General features: G+C 41.0%; 1 protein-coding gene across 1 annotated transcript; it reads right to left on the reverse strand.

The window, feature by feature from the left end:
- Positions 1 to 16,959: 16,959 nt before the first annotated feature.
- On the reverse strand, positions 16,960 to 22,011 carry LOC116331375 (transcriptional repressor scratch 1). The gene is made up of 2 exons (XM_031754042.2): positions 21,772 to 22,011; positions 16,960 to 17,887 (listed from the first exon to the last, which is right to left on the reverse strand). Exons 1-2 carry the CDS (start codon positions 21,884 to 21,886, stop codon positions 17,160 to 17,162), a joined length of 843 nt encoding a protein of 280 aa, XP_031609902.1. The 5' UTR covers positions 21,887 to 22,011; the 3' UTR covers positions 16,960 to 17,159.
- Positions 22,012 to 22,689: the final 678 nt, after the last annotated feature.

Below are 22,689 nucleotides of genomic sequence, written 5' to 3' on the forward strand. Positions count from 1 at the left end.
GTGATTGGTTGATTAGATATTTGCCTTGATGAGTAAATTTGTATCTAACAAAGAGGCAGGTGAGTGCCTATGACCTCAATCATGCCATCACTTTCTAGGTTGTAACCCAAACATCACTGACATCTCTGATTAACCTGAAAAATATATATATTTCATATAGTTACACACCTCATAATTATGCCTGATTATCCTGATTTTTTCATTAATCCTCAAGTAATGAGGTTGATTTGCTGCATCGCATTTTGCAGAGTTGCTTGTTATCCTTCTCAAAATCCAGCAATTAACTTCTATTCTGTGCAGCATTCTGGGTTTTTTCTTTTATTATTCCAATAAAAATGTCTATTCTTTAATAAATGGTTTAATTGACCATTTTCTGAAGCAAATACTTGCAGGATGTTTTTTTTATATTGACATACTATTTTATATTATCAGTGGCTGTGAAATGTGGGGCAAACATCCCCCTTTTCAGCATGCAGCGGGGTTGTTTATTGCATGTTTACAGCTATGACACATTCATATATGCATGAATGCACTCAAACATAAGCACACACATGAGTGTAGACACGGAGACCATAAACTCACCCAGACACAGCACGCACGCAGACTGCAAAAAATAAAGACGGAAACCCTGCCAAGCACTGAGAAAACAGATAGTGAAAGAAAGTAGTGAGGGGATAATGAAACGAGACAAGAAGAGCCGGATAAAACACAAGTGGAGGAAAGTGGAGGTAAAAAAAAATGCACACACACACACACACACACACATAGACAGCGAGAGGAAGGTAATTCCAACGTAAAGAGAGAGAAATGTTAAATAGGTGGAAAGAATAAGAAAGTTATACAATTAGAAGGTAAAACGAAGTAAATAAAAGAGATAAAAGGACATCGTTAACAGAGAGAAGATAGCATAGCAACAAGCGGTAACACCTATTTCTTACAACAGTTTTATGCTTCCAATCTGAGGCTATTCATTTATTTATTTATTGATATAAATACATCCTTTTTAAATAGCTATCAGATTTATTGACCAAATAAATAAGTTAGAAATGGGTAGTCTACCTGATGATGATACTTAATATTACAATCTGCTTTCAGTGAAAAAGCAACACGCTATGCAGCCAACACTTGTTAAATTAATAATGAGACAAAATAAAGACAAAAGCATGACAAACCTTTTATAGCATACGTGTGTTTAAACTGTTTTTCTTTGATGCTATATTTTTCCTAACAAACATACACGTCGGATATTGTTAGCAATATGGCTAAATTTAGTTTTCTCCTAAATTCCAATGTATTTCAAAAGCTAATGAAAATGTGCAGTTCATGGCTAAAGTAATCATGCAATATGTTAGGAGTGGATAAAAAGCCTGATGGACTTTTTAGAGTGGAGCTCAAACATTGTACGTTTTCTTGCATGGATCCGTAACATGGTATATACAGTCTTAACGTTTTAAGATATCCTTAATTTCTGTATATTTTGTTACAGAATTAGAGTTTATCGGAATGTGCAAACATACATGGAAATACAGTATATAAGATAAAAACAGAGTTTGTATAATTCTAATGAGCTTGAAAGTCGAGATTTGGTATGAATACCTTTAGTCTTCATGACAGCCTGTACTCTCACAGGCAAACTTTCTGGTAATTCCTTTAAGTAGTCTTCGGGAATAGTTCTCCAGGATTCTTGAAGGACATTCAAAGCTCTTTTTTGGATGTTGGCTGCCTTTTGTTCCCTTCTCTGTCAAGATGTCAAAGTATGTTTTTTGCTGCATTGGCAGTCTGTTTGGGATCTTTGAAAAATGAAGGAGTTGCTTCAGATGGATATATTCCAGATGGTACAGCAAGATGGATCAAAATCTGAAGATACATTTCTGTGTTCACATTTCCATCAATTCTGACAAGATCTCTAACACCACTGGCTGAAATCCAGCCCCAAACCATGACAGAGCCTCCACCGTCAAACCTGTTGCTATTAATTTTCAGTTCAGTTCTTGTGTAACTTAGCACACCTCAGCCTTTTCTCCCCGATTCCCTTCCTTAAGAACTGCTTCTTGACAGCCACCCTTCCACTGAGACCATTTCTGATGAGGCTTCAGTGAACAATAGATAGATCATCTGAAATGCCTTCAGGTCCTGTGTCAAGTCTTTGATGATTTTTTTTCCTGACAGTACTTTAAGATACTGTTCATCTAATGTAGATAGTTTTGTTTAAGCTTGTCACTTTTTTTGTCCTCCACTTTTCCTGTTTGTTAAAACAATTGAGGAAACACCGCATACCATGCTAAGATATGCCAAGCTTTCAACTAATACCTGTAATAAGAAATGAGGGGTAACAGTAAAATCAGTTAATGAGGACAGGCTGTTTATTTTTAAACCCTTAAAGGTGACATTCCCTCCTTATCTTGTGATAATAATGCAGGTCATAAATACAGTGTAACAAATTTGATTGATTTCAGTCCATTTTAACATATGCAGTTTTGTTGAATTACTATTTTGCATGTATGTTTTCAAAGGAAATGGGGGGTTTTTCGCACAGGGAAAAAAGCCACAGTGATAAACAGTATTGGTTTTTCACTCAATTGCATATTACAATCAGAGTGAATAGTCAAAACGAGGCAGGTAGCGGCGGATCAGTAGGAAGCAGTCAGAAGAGACAGAGTTGTTGTGCTAATTGTAGTCTACCCCTGGTGTGGGTGGAAATGAAATCCTGAAATAACTACTTCCTGGTTCTATTTTCAGCTGAGGTCAGCAGCGGAGGAGTACATCATGCTGAGAGGTGTGATGTGGCTCTGTCGGTTTGACCCTCACCTGCCGCGTATCCTTTACTCCAACCCTGGAGGGCGAGTGTGTCAGTGTGTGTAAGCAGACATGCATACATGCAACACATGTGTCCAAATACAAACAAGTAACTGTTACAATGTGTCCACGGTTCGAATGGGCAACCTTGACTGAGAACAGAAGGAGACACACACACACACACACACACACACACACACACACACACACACACACACACAGACCTGCCTCACTAGAAATATATACTTCTTTGTGTTTAGTTTTTTGGGAGTTTTTTTTTTTTTAATGCAAATGCACAGAAATTCTCTCATACGTAGAATTTGGTAAACTTCCAAGACACACCAACATACATTTGCACACACACCTCACCTATTACCAAAGCATTATGTACAAATATCTAAAAGAGTACAGAAATAACTTAACCTTGCAAGCTGACACACGCAAACATATTCTGTCGCTCTCTCTCTCAATTTGCATCTGACACACACACACACACACCACACACACACACACACACACACACACACACACACACAGTATAGGCTTTAGCGTGGCATTGAGTCATCAACCCTCTGCTGTTAGTCTTCCTCTTCCCTTCACTGCAGGGTCTTTGGTGCTGTGAAGGTCATGCAGACTAATGAACCTACATGAACACGTGCACACCTACACAGTGCACATACAGTACTGTGCAAAAGACGCACAGATACCACCTGGAAGGCATCTGATTGGTTCAAAAATGCACTACAACAACCCTAAACATGCAGCCAATACCAGCTTCAGTGACAAGAAGAACAAAGAGTTCTGCAGCAGATGGTCCAACTTCTTCAGAGTCCAGATTGCAACATCATGACTTCAATCTGGGATTAGAGCAGCTTGAAGACCAGAATAACTGTGGCAGGTTCTCCAAGTACCTGGAAATACTGAGTGCATGCTCTCACCACAAAATTTTGTTTTTGCAAATGTTTCACTTAAAGTTTACTATGTGGTCACTGAAATAAAAAGTAAAAACTATTTATAACATTGTTTTAGAAAGCCTCATTGCTTTGCTTTTAGAGATCTGAACCTTTGCTCTCCACTCTGTCTGCCTACGTCACATGTGCCATATGTACCTCATTCAGCTGTTAACGTGTAGTGTGATTTCAAATCATTTATATTTTCTTTATGTAATTATACAGACTGAGCAAAAGCCTTTAGCACTGAGATTAAAGTGAGGCTGCTTTCAGAAATAATGATATTTTCTTGTTCCTGAAGGTACTGTGGCTCTTCGGCACTCTTGCTGTATTATCAGGGGTCTTTATCAAAGTACTATACCTTTGTACTGCATTTGCACATCCTTTGCAATCATGTGCTGTGCATAACTGTAGCGGTGTGTGAATTAGATTTAGGTGAGGAATGAAAATACCCGGTTATGGTTAGACACAGTTGTGAAGGTCAAGGTTATGATAACTGGCTGGGGATTGCATTATGCCGGTAAATATACCCACAAACATAGCCATACACACTTGTGTGTTTGTTAGGGGCCTGGTTTTCTCCTGCAGGCTGGTTTGAATCGATAGCATGGGAAAGTGCTGAAATAGCAGCCTGATGCATACACACACACACACACAGATACAGAAGGGTGAGTCACTTGAGCAGAAAACATGAACAAGAATGCTGACTTCTGAAATAAGGCAAACATAGAAAGGAAGAAAGGAAGAGCCGAGCTTTTAATGGTGGGAGTATTTGCTGCACACTTCTCATAATGTGCTGCTAATTCTTTTCCCTTTTTGTATTTATCATGCAGCGTTATTGCTCTCAGCTTTCACCTTCACTTGACATCCATTTTTTTTTTAATGACCGCTGTCGTTAGTGTGGCAGAAGACAGAGTAGGAGGTTCCACCCCACACAGGGTCCATTGAGGCTGTAGATGAATCACACTTGGCTAAAGAGTGACTACGTTGATGGTGTTAATAAAACCAAGTTACGTTAATGTTTTCGCATGTAAGAGGGCGGGCTGAGGAATCTGAAAGATTACACTGTAAACCTGCTGTCTTACAGTAATGTTGTTTGCAGCTATAATGGGTGGTGGTGTGTGTGGTGACCGTAATGTTAATGGTTGTCTGGTAACAGTTTAGTGTTGAGTGAGATGCTCGTGGAGGAGTGGTGGCTTATTTTCTGTGGACTGCTACCATCCTTTTGTCTAATATTCCCCTTCATACCGTCACATCTTTTAGAGCAGCGGTCCCCAACCCCCGGGCCTCGGACCGGTACCGGTCCGTGAGTTGTTTGGTACCGGGCCGCGAGAGTTGAGGCTCAGGTGTGAAATGTATGGTTTTCAGGGTTTTTATTGGTTTTCAGCGTTATTTTGTTATCGTTTTTATCGTTAACTCAGTTTTCCTGGGTCTTTTCACATGTGTTATGAATAAATCTTCTTTTTTTTGGTACCGGTACTAGTTTTATTTTGTTGTATTTATCCGCGACACCTTAAAGGCCGGTCCGTGAAAATATTGTCGGGCATAAACCGGTCCGTGAGGCAAAAAAGGTTGGGGACTGCTGTTTTAGAGCATTTTGCAAGGTCATGAGGATTAGAAAGAAAGCAGAGAAAGCATTTAAGGAGTTATGTCCTCTGTTTGGACTTCACGCCTCTGTTTGGCCTTCTTAGTGGGTAATTCAAAGCTTTTAAAGGTCAGTGCAGCGCAAAGGTAAGAGTCCCCTTAATGTCTCAGATTATATTAAGGTGTGGAGAGGCTGGGCATTTTGGCATGTTTAAGTAGGAATAGCTGTAAATAATGACAATAATCAAAACTGGCTGACATTTATGTAGCTGCTTCAGTTTCATGGTACTTGTAATGTGCATACTGACTCACTGCCACAGTTAGATAGGACAGATAAACTATTTACCAAAAGTATTCACTCACGTATACAAATGATTAAATTCAGGTGTTGCAATATCTCCCACGGTCGCAGGTGTATAAAATCAAGCACTGAGGCATGCAGACTGCTTCTACAAATATTTGTTAAAGAATAGATTGCTCTCAAGAGCTCAGTGAATTCCAACGTGGTACCGTGATAGGATGCCACCTGTGCAACAAGTTCAGGCATGAAATTTCCACACTATTAAACATTTCACAGTCAGCTGTTAGTGGTTTAATAACAAAGTGGAAGCAACTGGGAATGGCAGCAACTCAGGGTCAGTGGATGCTGAGGTGGAGAGACTACAAGCCAGTCACAAAACAAGGTCCGTAAATACATGAATGAGTTTGGTGTGGAAGAACTTGACTGGCCTGCACAGAGTCCTGATCCCAATCTGATAGCACACTTTGAGATGAGTTAGAGTGGAGACTGTGAGCCAGGCCTTCTAGTCCAACATCAATCTCTGATGTCATAAATGTGCTTCTGGAATAATGGTCAAAAGTTCCCATAAACACACTTCTAAACCTCATGGAGGTTCACTGAAGAGATAAAGTTGTTATAGTTGCAAAGTTTGTATCTGCATCATATTAAACTCTGTGGATCAAGAATAGGATGTTTCAAGTTCATATGCATGTGAGGGCAGATGAGTGAATACCTTTGGCATAAAGTGCACTTTGTTACTGTTATTTGTTATTTTTCTAATATTTTAGGTGCAAATGTTGTGCTGTGTAACATGCTTGGATAATACTGAATAATGTTTTGTAATAAACAACAATTCAAAAAGCTAGAGAAAGTCTTACAATGTGATGAGTTATTGATATGATGTAGTTAGACACATGGCAAAAGCAAAATGCATGGCTGTTCTTGTGAAACTTTTGATGAATTGTTAAACTTTCCATGCTTCCTATATTATCGTAAAATTAAAAAAGATTTAATTTAACCGTGATGGGAAGTCAAATAAAGAACTAATTATTTATTACATACTAGAAACAGCTGTTGACTTGCGGTTTTAGCTCTGTGTTGGGTCCACATGTCACATGTGAACACACCAAATTTGGAAGGATAACTTCCCATCTCTGGAAATGCAACCGTCCAAGAAGCACACTATTGCACAGATGGTATGTAGGACATTATGTCGCCGTGTTGGCGTCTTTTACTCTGACTCTATAGACTCACCCTATGAGTGCGTGTGTGTAACTCAAGGTCATAGCAGAAAAATTACTTACAGCACAGGTACCCCATGTGGATTAAATGATCTGATTGGATTTCTCTTACCTTAAATTTGCATAAAAAATTAAGGAAAGCTGCCAGTTTAAAGCAATAAACATTTTATTTCAGTGTCTGAATTCTTTTAGTGAATTTTATCTTTTAGTGAAAAAGAAAACTCCATAACACAATGAAAAAACTCTCAACGACCTTCTGCTGACCATCCCATGATGCAATTTGATGCATTTTATAGATGCAAACAGAGGCGGGTAACATTAACCTGTCAGTGGTGATACAAACTAACTGCTTACTATAGAGTAACCTGAGTGTGTTTTATAGGCATTACTAAGGGGTGATCACTCAGCACTTTCAAATTTTGCATACCTGTAAAAATGTCTTTATTTTATAATTTTCTCACTTGTACTTCTCAATAAATGTAAATATATTTATGAATTGCATAATACCCCATGATTCCTCACTTATGTATAGGTTTATATTTGAGGGTTTCCAAGCACTAAACATGATGCCAGGTGTAATTTCATGTGTTAATAATTTAAGACATGCTACTTTTATAAGAACTGCTGCAAACATTAGCAAATATTTAAGCTTTAGTTCATCTTTTGAATCACTCCTTGCAGCATGAATTGGGTGCAGTTCCAGCAAACAGCATCCTCACTGTTCTGTTCTTTTTCTGGGCAGCTAATAGAGTGCTGATAAGAAAAAATAAATACGTAAATATCATAATGTTGCAAATGTTGGGTGGAAGATTTCCACATTGAGCCTGATTCCTGTGCTCCTGCAGAACCAGATGTGGGCTCCGCTTACAGCCTTACCCACCAGTATCACCAGTAAATCCGCTGCATGGTAGGGGTTTTTGTTCTTTTCATTCCACATACTGTAAAGTGATTCAACAGGCGCGAGCTTAACTCCAGCAACAAGAGTCCTAGTCAACAGTGTCTGTGTGTTTCTCTGTGTGTGGGGGTGGATGGATGTGTGCATGTGTATGTGTGTCAGCGTGCAAGTGGTTGCCGCTATTAAACATTCACCAGCTCACTCAGCTGCTGCTGTTGCTGCTGTTAGGCTCCCAATCTGGGTCAAGTCTCCCTCCTCTCCTCCCCGAGCTACCTCTACCCCTCCACCCCGCCTCCTTCCCTCTCTGTCTCTCTCTTGCCCACTCACTCTGTCTCTTTCTCTCTCTCCCTCTCTCTTTCTGCTCAGCTCCCTAAGTGCTTTCTCTCTGTGTCTGTTTCATTTCCTCTTCTCCCTCTTTCTCCTCCCACCTTCTCTCTTTCTCTTTTGCCCGTTTCTCTTGTCTCCTCTTGCTGTCTCTAAGGGAGTATTTGCTTAACTACACAGCTCAGAGGCAAGCCCGTGCTCTCTTCCAGTGTCCAAGTCAAATAAAAGACTCTTATAAATTTTTGAGCGACATGATGAATAATTTGTCATTTTTTTTATGTGGTGTTTTCAGCATCATATTTTTTTGCACTTCTTTGCTAATGAGGCATTGTGTTCGGGCAGAGCACCTACATGGCATCAGCTGATCCATTCATGCTTCACCACAAGTGGCTCCTTCATCAAGGGCTTTGCTATCACTTAACTAATAACAGCTCATTCTAGTGTCACAGACAGTTTCACAGCCACTCTTGCTGCTAAATTCAACATAGATTATCATGTTTGAAGCTGATTTATGTGGCAACAAATATGATGATGACCTTAAAAAAACATGTTTTTGTTTGCTTTTTTAATTTTTTTCAAATAAACAGGACAGTGGAAAGACCATTACAAGGTGGGCCTTGGGGTGGATTCATATCCAGTGAGCTAAAACAACACCCAAGATGATGATGGCTTTAGTAATTGCGGCTTTAGAAACAGCAGCATTATTGCTGTGCTGTGTTTCCTCACGACAACGAGGAGAAACAGCAAGTGTCCTTGTTCTTGCAGAGTCTCTAAACGTAGCATTAAATGGTGCAATAATAATCAACCTTAACATCCTTTATGTAACTTCAGAGAATAAACGATAAATGCATTTGCTGTTGTCGCACGTGTACACATGTATACAAAAACATACATTTCGATAAATGAGTGAAGGACATTTCAGAGCAGGCCGCTAAACAATAAATAAAACATATCGGCGTCTCCCGTCGCTGTAAGTGCAAGCACCGCTGCTGCTGACGCATCAGATGTGCTGTCTGCAGTGCACCACAGAAGTTGGGAATTAGGAGTTACAAATAACATATGTCATGATGATGTCTGGACTTTTAGTTGGACTTGAGCTTAGTTTTCCCTTCTGTCTTCATGACTGTCACCAGCCCAACACATTGTGCTTGGTAGTGAAACCATTTGATTGACACTGCTGTAGAAATAATACGGGCTTGCCTTTTCAGCTCACTTATTTTCTGGCCCTGCAGCTGTCCTTGGAGCAGTTTTGTCTTCTTGCTAAAACAATAAATCATCCACTGTAAGTGAACCACATCGCCTTTGGCCTAACAACGATGAACACACATGCACATGACTGCACAAAGAATTTAAACACAGACATGTGCAGAGTGCTCGCAATATCGCCGCAACCATCCGACTGAGCAGAGCTGTTGAACTCACATTTTAACACCCCTACTGTGTAACGTACACAAGCTACAGGTAAGATATGCTGCACACTGTGTCTCCTAAATGCATCTTACATATAAAAAAGGTTCTTTAGCTATTAGGTTTCTTAGCAGCATCCATCCTGTTTCCTCCTGCAAATGTTTTAAATATCTTTTCCTTTCCTGAATATTGTTGTTTGCCGCAAAGAAGCATTAATAATAATGTCATAAATGTGTAAAGCTGATGGCACAGTATGTCAGCTGTCTAGAAAAAAAACAGTAATAAAATGTTATCTGTTTGCAGCAGCATGCATGAGAAAAAACTGCAAAAGAACAGAAGAAGGAGAAACAAGGAAAAGAATTGTTCCCCAGCTATCTCACTACATCAGTATTGTCTGTTGTATATATTTATTTTTGCTAATGGCATAATCACTAAGTCATGACAGGAAACTCCTTTCTGCAGCTTTGCATTTCATTAACTGCTTGGTGATAAATTGAGAAATTTGAGCTCAACATCTCCCCTCTGCTCCTTCTACACCTCCACCTACCAGAGTTGTGAACAGCACTTTTTCTCAGCCTGTTGATGTTTCTGATGACAGCTGCCATTTCTACAAATAGCCTCGGATGTGGTGAGAACATTCACAACCCTGTCCTACACCGCTTTGCTCTTGACAACGTGCACGAGTGGGTGGGGAAGCTGTAGCTACATGGATACAGATATTTTACTGTTCACTGTTCGCCTGCTGATAAAGCAGGATGCAAATCTAATCTGTGGAGTAGATGCACGTACTGTTTATTTATCCGTATCCGCATGGGATTATATTGAAGTGGTGCAACATAGCCTCATTTATGATGGTAGCAGCTGGGTGTGTTTCATTAGGATCACTTCTAAAATTTCAAGCCTAAAACTAAATTACAAAGGTAGCGTTAAAGGAAAACTGCAAATTTTTATTAGATCAGTTGAGGAACAGCAATGCTGCCTTCATCTTTTTGCCCACAGCAGTTATGAGTATATCTTCATTGTAAGAATAGCGCATATTTACATTTGCTTTGTCACATTCAACAGAGTTAATTTGGACTTCAGTTAAGAAGTGCAGGGTAACACACTAAAGCAAAATGAAAAATACTGTTGAAGCTAAATTTTTTGGTCTGATCACATTTCAGCTTGTTCATCATTTAAAGCATTTTCTAAATTAATAAGTGTTTTCCCTGCACAGCATGGCACTACTTAGTTCATAAAGCACATTACGATGCCTGTTTTAACAGATGACATCACAGAACCCAGAGGAAGCCGGACTTATTACTGCACAACCTCATATAACGAATGAGAGGGGAGGAAGTGAAATGAAATGAATAATGTGCTCATTAAATTTGTACTTTTTCAACTTGCAAAACATTTCCCGCAGCTGATCACACGACAGACAAACCCGTGATATCACTGCTTCTCACATTATTAAATGTCTCTGCTCTCTGATACCTGGTGTGACCTGCTCTGCAGGAGACAGCACGGAGGAATTAGATTCACTCTAAATGTCCAGGTCAGGCCGAGAGTTTTTCTTTAACGATGGACATTTGGCAAAATCCTTTGATCCAAGTTGGATCTCGCTGAACTAATCTTACACCTGCATGAGTCAGCAAAACTTCCAAAGCACAGTTTCCTTCATGGCCAGGACACACTAGAAAGAAAAATAGGATGACAACCTCCGTGGGACTTGGAGAAATTGATAGTTATCCAGAGATCACAAAGGTTTTTTTCACTTTCAGCGACCGACTCCAAGTAAACCAACTGAGCTGAGTTTGCAACCACTGGCTCACCACAGGTCGAGTAGTGGGAGGCAACTGGTCTCCAATTACTACAATCACTCTCAGACAGATTGGTGAAGGTTCACAAAGTATTGACATGTAATTTATAAACACAAACAGATTCCAACAAATTTATGTTAAATGTGAATTTCTCTGTATAAAGCAACATATTTGCAATTTTCACTTATCACAAACAGACTGCATACAGTCTCCAACTTGATTCCATTAAATTGCAAACTGACACCAGACTGATTTGGTCTTATTGCCATTTCATTATAAGATGGTGACAGACCCAGTACGTTTCTTCAAAACAAAAGTTTAAAAATGTACACACGTTCTGATTGGATATACTATTTGTAATTGACAGTGTCATCATTTTAATTCCTTTCTGCATTAGCATTAACATAGCCTGCATCAACAACATGGTGATCAAGTCAAATACTAATGACAAAGTGCATTTTGTGAGGATAGGAGTGTTGAAAGGTTCACTGAGTTAAATGATGCACGACAAAGACGGGTGGAGGTGGACAGCAGAAACGATGACATCACAGAAAGTAAAAGAGTGTGAAAAAGAGGGCAGGTGTAGACACAGAGGTTTCTGCGCGGTTATCAAATGCCATCGAAATTAAAGTCAGCGTGAGGTTAAGTGAAGAGGTTAATGTCACTACTGGTGACCTTTAAGCTTAACTACAGTTTTCACAGATCAGATGTGAACTATTTGAATATAACCTGTGGTGTTTTGATTTTATTTTGCACCCTCAGCACTCCTTCACTTCCTGTTACAAGTAGTGGTCGATACACACATGCACACACACACCCACACACACAGTGTTAATTTGACTTGCCAGGGAGGAAATAGTGTGATTCGCTTGAGTAGGTCCCTGGACATGAATCTAAAGACAGTAGGGAGCGTGCAGAGCAATCAAGTGATAAAGCTTATTATCTGAGAGGAGCTATATTCTAAGACTTATTATCTACCAGGAGTTAAATGACTTTCAGGTCCTCAAAGGCCTGGTGGCCTGGTTTGACTCGGCAGGAGAGAGAAAAGAGAGGTGGCAGGAGGAAGAGGGATGGTAGAGAACAAGTGAAAAGGGAAGGAAGAGAGATGTGTGAGAGAAGCAAACAGGTGATGCCGGTGAAGGGGAGGGAGACGAGAGGGGGGAGGAAAGGAAACCCAGATGTGAAGAAGGAGGAAGAGGAGGCACAGAGGTGGAAGAGAAAACCAAGAGGATCAGAGGGGAAGTTGAAAGGCAAGGTTGGGAGAGGAGAAGGTGATTCATAGGCGTGGGCAGTCACTTTTCTGTCTTCATACAACTGCTGAGAAACCAATCTTCTGTTTAGGGTTGGCAAATATACTCCACAAACCTGCAGGGCTCTGCATTGTGTCTTTGTTGAAGCAGTTCAGGTAGTTTACCACTATAGATACTGTAGATAGTTTATTGCCTTGGATACCACAGGTGTTGGCATAGCAACAATAGATTTGGAGTGTCTGTGCTTACTAGGAGCAAACATCGGGGCTGAACTGTTACTTCACTTAAGGATGAGCTACCACATGATTGATACAGCGGAGCAGACTTACAGCTGCAGCTGTACTGTAGTGCATGCTTAATGCGTTGTCCATTATCAGAGAAACAGATGTAATATAAAACAATTTTTTTTGCATTTTTTCCAGCGTGAATGAAACAAGTTGAAGGGAGGAAGTGATGTGATTCATTCTGGCATAGCACGGCACATGAAAACAGCGTTGTCACATTTGAGTTAAAGTAGCACACATAGTACTTTTTAGGGATGAAAAGTGACTAGACTGCTGTCTCAAACATGTAGGAGTGTAATCTATAAATCCATGCTTTTTCTGTTCCCTCGGGGGTCTACTCACTGGTTTGGAAAGAATTTTGGATCACATACTTCTGAGCATCAATCAGGGTTTGTTTGTTTTGTTATCTTTGACTTAGAGTTATCCAATAAGGTTATTAACAAATGCCTTACCTAAAAAAAAACGTCCAACATTCCCCTACTTAACAAGTGTTTAATGTCCTAATACAGAATTATCACGGTGAACATATTTAACCATCAAGTCAGCTTCGAGTTTAATGTTAGCCCAGCGCCTGTCTAAACATACAATATTGACAAAGCTAATGCAAAGTATGGGCTGTTTAATCAGAGCAAGTGTTTTGCTATGTAAATGAACTGAGCACTCTTCTGACTTAAAAGGCAAACTCACTGCAACAGCATGAACTGAAGAAAAAAAAGCTAACAGGAATTTTAATAACTAAATCAATTAACACAATGTCTAATTCTATTTTCTTGGATAGAAGGAAAGACTTATTTCTTAAGACATGACACAGAACTACAACAAATTGCCTTGGTTGGTTAAGATTATTCTTTATTATGAAGTGCCACAAAATGCTTTGTGTTCATTGTGCTTACATTGTCTGAATACTGGCTCAAAAAAACCCAGGAGGTCCTCACTCTGCAACAGAGATCCAACCCTCCTGAGGTAAGGTGTGTCAGATATCACTATACAGCAGTAAAAATGTCTCAATCCAAAGGATTCTTTACAAACCCTCTTGCAATAAATGATTATTTAGGTTTATTACCATTCTTTAACTTGAAAATACAAAAAAGAAGAGAGGTCAAGCTAGTACAAGGTTTTTAATTCTTCTCTACCTGAATTCTAGTTAGTTTCATTGTGCTACTTTCTTTAGGGTGGAGATGACTAAAATGGAAGTGCTTAAAGAGGCCAGACCAGGAGCTTGGCCAGAGACAGACACACAGACAAACAGACTCAAAACGAATCCTTTCTCCTTTAAAAACCACTTAACAGCCACACGTCCACTTTAGCCCTAATACATTTAGACTGCAGTGCAAAGTTTCAACCAGAGTTTTAATAGACAATGATACAATTTGGGATAAGTAAACAATTAGAGAAACTGCAGAGATGATACTTTCACCTTTTTTTGTTCTATTCTTACGTCTACTATCTGTGTCTGAGAAAAGTGTGTAGAAAAATGAAGGTGATGCTTTTGTTCTCTTTGCGTAAAGGGAATCGCAATCATGCTTTTAACACTGTTTTTGCAGCTGTTTGCCTATTTTGTATTTATAACTGTTGTTGGGTGTTTTGGCCAAAATCATACATAAAAAGGCAAAAGTGCTCGGCCCTAACAGACTGGAGCGCTATGACTAATCATCTGATACAATTCAAGTAATTGCAGCTCAAATCTAGTTCATACATCAAGAAAGGAGATAAGACCTACAATTTGCTGACTCACACACTGATTCCCTCAGTCACAACAGAAGTGCTTCCTTTATATTGCCTTTAAAAAAAAGTTTCTTTGTAAAATATAATTGTATTGTATTGTGTTGTTGTGCAGCAAAGCATTTATCACAAACTGTAGACTTTTTGACTTTATAAAATTGTCAGCCATGGCTAACTTTGATCACTCATCTCTGAGATAAAAATTAGTTTAGCTAATGCATCCACATAACCGTGCTGTCCTTTTGTCCGTGTGCCCTTATAAACTGTGTTCAATACCAGCCAGTCCGGACTTACACTGAGTGTCTGAGGAAGCACTGCAATTACAAAAGCTCTGTTTGTTAAAGATTCACATCTGAATATTAAACCTGTTCTATTTTTTTTAATTGCTCAAGCTTCACTGTACACAAAAGTTTAGTCACCCCAAATGGCTCGTCAGCAGGCACCGTGTGCTCACATGTGAGGACATGCGCCCATGCATCTGTGCACCCATGTTTATGTTTCTATGCGAGATTACAATGTCGACGTGCTGCATTTTATGATGAACACACAAACAGTTTCCTGTGCAAATCTGTATGTCCTCAGTCTGTCTCCTGGGAAGCTCCATGAATCTGTAGAAAAGGTTTCTGAGCTGCAGAGAACTGGGTTCAGCAACACTGGTATTGACCACCTAGATTAAAGGTTAAATCTTCCATGGGGTCGGGGTTGATTAGAGTTAGCCTGTCCGTAGGTTTCTCGATCTTAGAGTTACCCTTCAGTTGGCCCAGTAGGGGTGAGTGGGGCCTACTGCAGAATAATCAGGACTCAGTCTGGTGTATCTACAACAGTTGTAGCTAAGCTGCAATCAGACCATCAAGCTAAAGTGCATGCTGTTCCTGTGGTTTAAGAAAGCACGCTTTATGGGTTGGAAGCGAACCGGAAGAGCAGATGAGTAATTGCATTTCGGCTGAAGTCGACTTTGATTCAACTTCAACAACACGCTAAACTTTGTTGTTAACAGATAGCAGCTGCATCCCATATATGCTAGCTGTCAATTAAGGGTGATGAATATCTTATTGCATATTTATCCAATCTGATTGCTATTTTAACCTTAACATAAAGATAAAATTGGTGTTATTAAACTTGACTGACTGTGACAGGAAATACTGTTTAAACACGTTTAAGTGTCATTTTGCCTTTTTATAAACATCAGTAAACCACTGAATTTTGATGTATGGCCAATTATCCAATCTGAGTATAATGAAAAGGCCTGAGCCAAAGTAAGGCCTTGTTTGTTTTTGTTAACAAGCTAATTGAATCGCTAGAGCTAGCGCAGTGCAGGTCAGTCAGGGTCATACAGTAGTTATCCTACAATAGGCCTCTCACCCAGCAGGCAGCTGATCCCAGCCTCTCTAGTCTACATCCTACATTAGTTCTACTCACTAAGAGGCAGGCAGTGCATAACAAGAGAGGAAAGACAGGACTTTTTTTTTTGATACTCTAACACTACATTGGCATGTTCCCTGATGTCTGTAATATTAGTATTTTTTCTGTTTATGACTATAGGTGAAGTAAAACATACCTGATTTTTAAACTGCTATACAGTAGTAGGTAATACTTCATAACTTCATCATAAAATACCATGCATTAAGTGATTATTGCTTTTAAAGAGTCCTATGGAGGCTCCAAGAGAAAAACAAAATATTGCCCTCGGGTTCTATCTATAGGATTTTGGCAAAAATCATAAGCTTTTTATGATGTTGGCATAGGTTTTCATAATTTTTTTCTTTTTTCTTTTTTTTTTTTTGCATGCAATAACGTTAATAAGAAAAAAGGTATTAACAACATAATAGGAAAAAATAGTACTCAAAAAAGTGACATATGCTTTGGCCTGTAGTGGTAAAAAGAGGTTGGCAAATATCCTACATACATATACAGAAATTAAAGTGCAACAAATAAATGGCAACACTTTTCATTGTTATCAAATCAAGTATAAACACATAAAAAAACAAAAAAGAAATGTCAAAATAAATAAATCAATAAATAAATAAATAGTATTTTGACCTCAGTAGTGGAGAGAATATGGTCACTTGGTGCAGCAGAGCATTATTATCATTATTATTACTATTATTATTACTATAATTCTTCCAAAAAAGAAACAAAATCAGAATGAAAAAAACTTTCACTGCATTTAAGTGCAGGGAGGAAACTAGTAGCTATAGGCTTACTATTGTCTTTGTCGTCATCCTCATCGTCATCCCTTTTTCCAAAATATACGGAGTCATACTGTATCTAGAAGCCAGGAGGAAGCCATGTTAGTATTAATGTCTCCATCCTCAGTGGACAGAGGAAGAGGACGTGAAGAGTTTTGTTTTTTTGAGGAAGTGCATGCGTCGATCAGTTAAATCCTTAAGTGGGCAAATCTCAAGGAGAAAAAATTGTGCTATCTTCATCATATTCATTATCACGAATAGGCTCCAAGGGAGGCGAGGTGGGGGAGGGGGCAGAGGGCCAGTGAGGAGGGGTGAGGAGGGAAAGCAAAGTCATATTCTGACCCAAAAATATATTGTTTGTGTCTGCAGTTAAGTCTGTAAGGGTAATGGTAATTCACGTCTGCAGTTTTGTCTCGTTTGATCTATATAGGGGGGTCATGCATCTAGGGGGCCGAGAGGAGAGAAGGGGCCTTTGAAGCAGGCAGACTCGTAGTGCTTGTTCAGGTAACTCTTGAGCGCGAAGGTCTTGTTGCAGCGTTTGCACTTGAAGTGTTTGAAGGCCGAGTGGGTCTGCATGTGAGCGCGCAGGTTCGAGCGGTCTGCAAAGGCCTTCCCGCAGTGGGCACACCCGAACGGTTTCTCCCCTGTGTGCGAGCGCATGTGGCCCTGTAAAAGCCAAGGTCGGCTGAACGCCTTTCCGCACACCTCGCACTTGTGCTTGAGGTCATGAGTGAGCAGGTGCATGGCCATGGCGGGCATGGACACGTACACCTTCCCGCAGGTCGGGCATTTCTTTGCCAGCTTGCTGTCCAGCGAGCGGTGCGTTTGTTTGTGCCGGCTCAAGTTGGAAGACGTGGCGTAGGTTTTGCCGCACTCGTTGCAGGTGTGCCTCTGGATGGTCCTGGGGCTGCCGAGAGCTTTCCTCTTTGAGCGGCCGTCGGTGATGAAGAAGGCATCGACTGTGTAACCCTCGCTCACTGCAGCGTCTCCATTGATATAACCATCTGTGAGTTCTGAGCCGGGGCTGTCAGGAGACTCAGAGTCGGGAGCCCCATAGTCACTGTGGATACCGTCGTAGAGAGGATCAGGAGAGGGGACCTTGATGCCGCTGTCACTCTCACCATCGTACACAACAGGGCTGATGTAGTCACTGATGTAACCAGCTGTTAAGGGAAAACAGACAACAGTATTAGCATATTGAAAAGAGAGCTCATCCTAACGTGGTATGGAAATTTAGCGGTGTACAGGACTTGACCAAAACATTAGTTACTGATGCCCCTATTGACATAACTTGATAGGTAGTAAAGAAACTGTTATGTTAAGATTACAGTGGCAAAACATTTTCTATGATCACAGAGAGACCCATACCAACAGGAAATGTGAAGGGCATTAATTCCTGCACGCGGAGAAAACTGCAGGAAACACATGAATAAGTCCAGATTAGCATTAAACTGCTGTAGCCTGCTAGACAAGCTTATCTTTCAGTACAGATACAGTAATGACAGAGATTCAGTACGCTGACCAGAATTACACAATCTGAATTGGTGGAATTAAATAAGCACTTACTCACTGATGCAAACTATTATAATATGCCATTTGTGATATACAGCTGGCTTTACACAGCTGTGTGATGTTTTCCCCTGAATCTTCTTCCCACTCGAGTGCATTTATGTTTATAATAAAGACATAGAGACGGGATAAATATTTCAAACAGCTGGTTCATCCCACCAGTAACTTGTTGCTGACATGTTACTGTAGAAACACAAGAAAGCCTCCACCAAGTGTTATGGGCAACAACAACAACAAAAACACAGTGAGATGACAGGTGTTACTGTATTATATTTGATGAAAAAACAATTCGAATTTCCTTTTAAATAAAACCACATATGGCACCAAAGTATGTGAAACATAAGGCAACAGTAAGATCTATTCCTCATCTCACTCTAAATGTAGAGATATAGATTTTAAGAGGCTTTTCAAATGTGAGTGAGCACATCACCGTAATACTGCCACATCTGTGTCCAAGTCAGATCCCTGCATTTGTCTTACAGATATAACAGTCTCTGTAATCAGCTCACAAACAGCAGATCAGCAGCAACAGGAGCTGCACGTAAAAAATGTGAACAGACATTTTAAGATACTGAGCGTTAGTCACTTGCCTGCATAACTGTGGACCTTAGCGGTGTATTGAAAGGGTCTGCAGGGTTAGGGTTTGTTCAGCAATACATTTCCCTTAGCCATCAAAGGCTGCAGTCAAGACACTTCTTCTGTAAACGGTAAATGCACACAAGCTGACCCTGAACTCGAGAGAGCTGATTTAGCGTGTGAAAACGAGATCAGCACCACGGACAGATCCAGTGCAGTGCATGTCAGGGGCACGATGACGGCAGGCCTGCAGTACCGGCTTGTGGTGTAGTGTTTCTTTTCTTTGTTTCACAAATCTGTGGAGTTGATGACTTGGAGGACAAGCTTTAATTACAGGATTCCATTCAAAAGCTGTACAGGGACACACAGCACAGTCAGCTTATGCTCCTGTTCCCTGATGATTGATGCATTTTTGGAGAAAAATAACACTCATTCAAATTTTATGTGTACAATAATTCATATGTACTTCTTTAGTGTGTACTAACCAGCATTATGGGTCATACATTTTTAGATTTAAGCGTAAATCAATACCTTTGTCAGTATGCACTTGTTGTACACTGCTGTTTATATTTTTAATATGGATCGACAGGTTGGATAAGTTAATAGCTCCAATTTATCCTTAATTGTCCCTGAAGACAAGCTAATAGTGGCAATATTATCTGAGTTTATATCAAGCTGCTCCAACAAAAACTATCAATAGAAACACATTAGGTTCAACACATAGGCTAATAGAGTGTAAAAATGAACTGGAACAATAACTAACCTATAAGATAAGATCCAACTAATCAATGTTTTTGAGAGGCTGTTATTAAGATGAAAGCACGAAATAATGACCACAGATTTTGGGACACCGTCGTAAATTGCTGTGCTCATTACTTACGTGGTCTCGGTAAGGAACAAGCAACAAGCTCCATGTGACGCACATATTCTAACTCTCCACGTATGATCACAGTCATGTAACATCCACTACAGCGTCCCGTCACATCATTCACTCACAGAACGCAGGGCGGGACATAGATTATTCCAACGCCAGTTTTTTCAAGCAGAAGGTTGTTCCCAACACTGCGTTCTGCTGTGGGCTGACTCTGCTCCGAGCCATGTAGAAGCTGCATTAAGCTGTTAATATCGCATGTTAGGGATGGAGACAAAAGGTCGCCGGGACAGGCTGAACAGGCGGCTGATGGCGTGTGAGACCTAGCAGGGCTTGTTAACTTCGACGTCATAAATACACCGCTGACAGCTTTCTTGCTTTACGAGCTGAGAATCACAGACATGTCCGCGCATGGGATGCACATGTTAGCCTTTGGATGACACTGGGGCGGGAGTCATGCGGTCTACACGGGCAGAGGCATCGCTCTCTTTCTTTTCTTCCCCCTGTAAAATGTGACGCACATAGTTGCAGGTTGTGCGGAAGTTTGCAGCTTTGGAGGAGCACAAAACAGCCAATCTTTCTGAGTCTTTTCGGGATAATTACAAAAGTCACCCTCATATGACTAAAGAAACATCTGAAAATGGTATAAGAGAAGAAATGTATCCACATTCAACAGTTACAGCGTCATAGCCACGGTGCAGAAATCTGCCAACACTGCAAAACTGGGACGGGCACACCTGTACAGAGCACGAGGGGGAAGGGCCACGCACAACGTCGAAAGATGAGCCTGAGATGAGACTCATTTTATATGCAAAGAAGAAAACAATGTTTCAGGGAAACACTAAAAACCTGTTAGAGTGTTTTGCAAGACAACGTTCTTATATAAAGGATGTTAAAACGTTGTGTGTGCTTCACCTGCAGGCGAAGGTGAAGAATTATGTCAGCAGACCATTATGCAGCTTTTACACACGCACGCACACACACACACACACATATATATATATACATACACTTATCAGGAAATAACCACGGTGTTCAATCAGATTATTTTCTGCGAACTCAGAGCTACATGGGAGGCAGCTCTTGTGCATCTCAAACATCACCCCGAGCTTGCAGAAGCATAACCGCAAAGGGTTTCGACTAAAACCAAGTGAAAGTGAGCTCGATATGAATAACCACTGTCACGTTTCTGTCTCGTTTAACCTTACTTACACTGCGAAGGGAGAGAAAGACCCCGCTGGGTGTAAGTCAGAATCGATGAAACATGCGACGCGCTTGATTTAGTTGATTTCACAAGTGACCTTTTCGCTTCGGCGGCAGCTCAACTACAAGAGCCCAAACGCTTCGATCGAGGATAATGTAACTTATGTACCCCGGTAAATAAAGTCTTAGACTGTGCGGTGTGGTAACATCCAGTTATCAGAGTGCATCGTTTTATGAGATTGACAGGTCTTCGGTGTTTTACTGTCTGAGCTCTTTTGCAGAAGTGAAGCAGCATGCAATTCTTTCACAGTCTGTGCTATTGATAACGCTTTGCTCCACTTTGATATTTTTCAATGCGCTGATTAGTGGAGGGCTTTGAAGCTTTTATTCCCCGTGAGAAAAGTAACAAGCGTGTGGTAACTCTATGCTGTCTGATGTTTTGTAATTATCTGCCTTGATTACACCCACATCACCCCACAGGTAGCCAGCCACTCTGCAATAAGTTTCAGAGGTTATTGATGTTAGATGATGCTACGCAAGATAAAAGGTGAAGAAAAAAAGAAAAGCTGTGCTGATACACTCTGAGTTCACGCGTACATTTTATAGTTATTGTTTGGCAGGAGTGTGCACCGGTGTATCAAGCCCTAGGGTCAATTTTTAACGACCAATCACAGGAGGGAATCCCTTTAAGGCACAACAGGTAAATCCTGTTGAAGTCTCAGTCTTATTTCGGAAACATGTTCCCACCTTCGCCAACCTCCTCCTCTGTGAAATCGATTTTCTTCCGAGACACCTGTTAGTGCGCGCTGTGTAGGCTGCATGACCTACCTTTGTCATGTAGCCGCAGGCTGAGGTCTGTCCTGTGCCGGTAGGCGTTCTCCAGATCCGCCCCGGTGGAGAAATCATCCAGTTTCACCTTTTTTACCAGGAAAGACCTTGGCATGATGGTGAGACACCGACAAGCTGCGCACACACACGCACTCACAAACACAACGACACACACTCGCAAACACAGCCGATCGCCGACAGGCAGGCCAGCGTGGTGATTCGCCCGTGACACACCAATCAGACCGGCGGGCCGGGGGAAGATTGTCTTCAGATTGGGGAGAAAGCGCGAGCCTTGAATTGATCCGGTGAAAGAGTTGACGATCAACAAGCGCTTGTGTGTTCTTCCTCTTCTGCTCCGGTCTCTCTCGCTGTCGTCTGTCCGCCCCGTTTAGTCCTCGCGCACAGGAGGAAAGAAATGCAACTTCAGCACCGGACAGCTCCCTCCGAGGCGCGGGGAGGGGGTGCGGGGGAGGCGAAGGGGTTGCCTCGTGCTCTTTTGAGCTCGCGGGAAGGCTGCAGACCAGGGGACAGAGGGCTCGAGAGCAGTCAGGGGAGATAAATAAATAAATAAATAAACGAAACAGGCGATGGAAGACACCCCGCAACGCGCTCGGGCCTCTTTAGAGAAGAGGAAGAGGAGATGGAGCAGGGAGAGGAGGAGGAGGAGGAGGGAGGGAGGGATGCGAAGAAAAAAAGAGGGAAAATTGAAGGATAATTTTTTGGAAGCTTTTCAGTAAGAGAAAAAAACGGTCCGACACCTCGTCCTCCCCTCTTTGCCAGAGAAATTAGTCCTTTATTCCACCTGATAGCAATCACTCAGGCCGGCAAGAAAAAAAAAAGAAATCACAGTAAGACTCCCTGCGGACGGATACATCAACAGCATCCCGTCTTTCTCTCCTTTCTGTATCCCTCTCTCTC

The sequence above is a fragment of the Oreochromis aureus genome, linkage group 11, assembly GCF_013358895.1.
Source record: "Oreochromis aureus strain Israel breed Guangdong linkage group 11, ZZ_aureus, whole genome shotgun sequence".
NCBI classification, from domain to species: domain Eukaryota; kingdom Metazoa; phylum Chordata; class Actinopteri; order Cichliformes; family Cichlidae; genus Oreochromis; species Oreochromis aureus.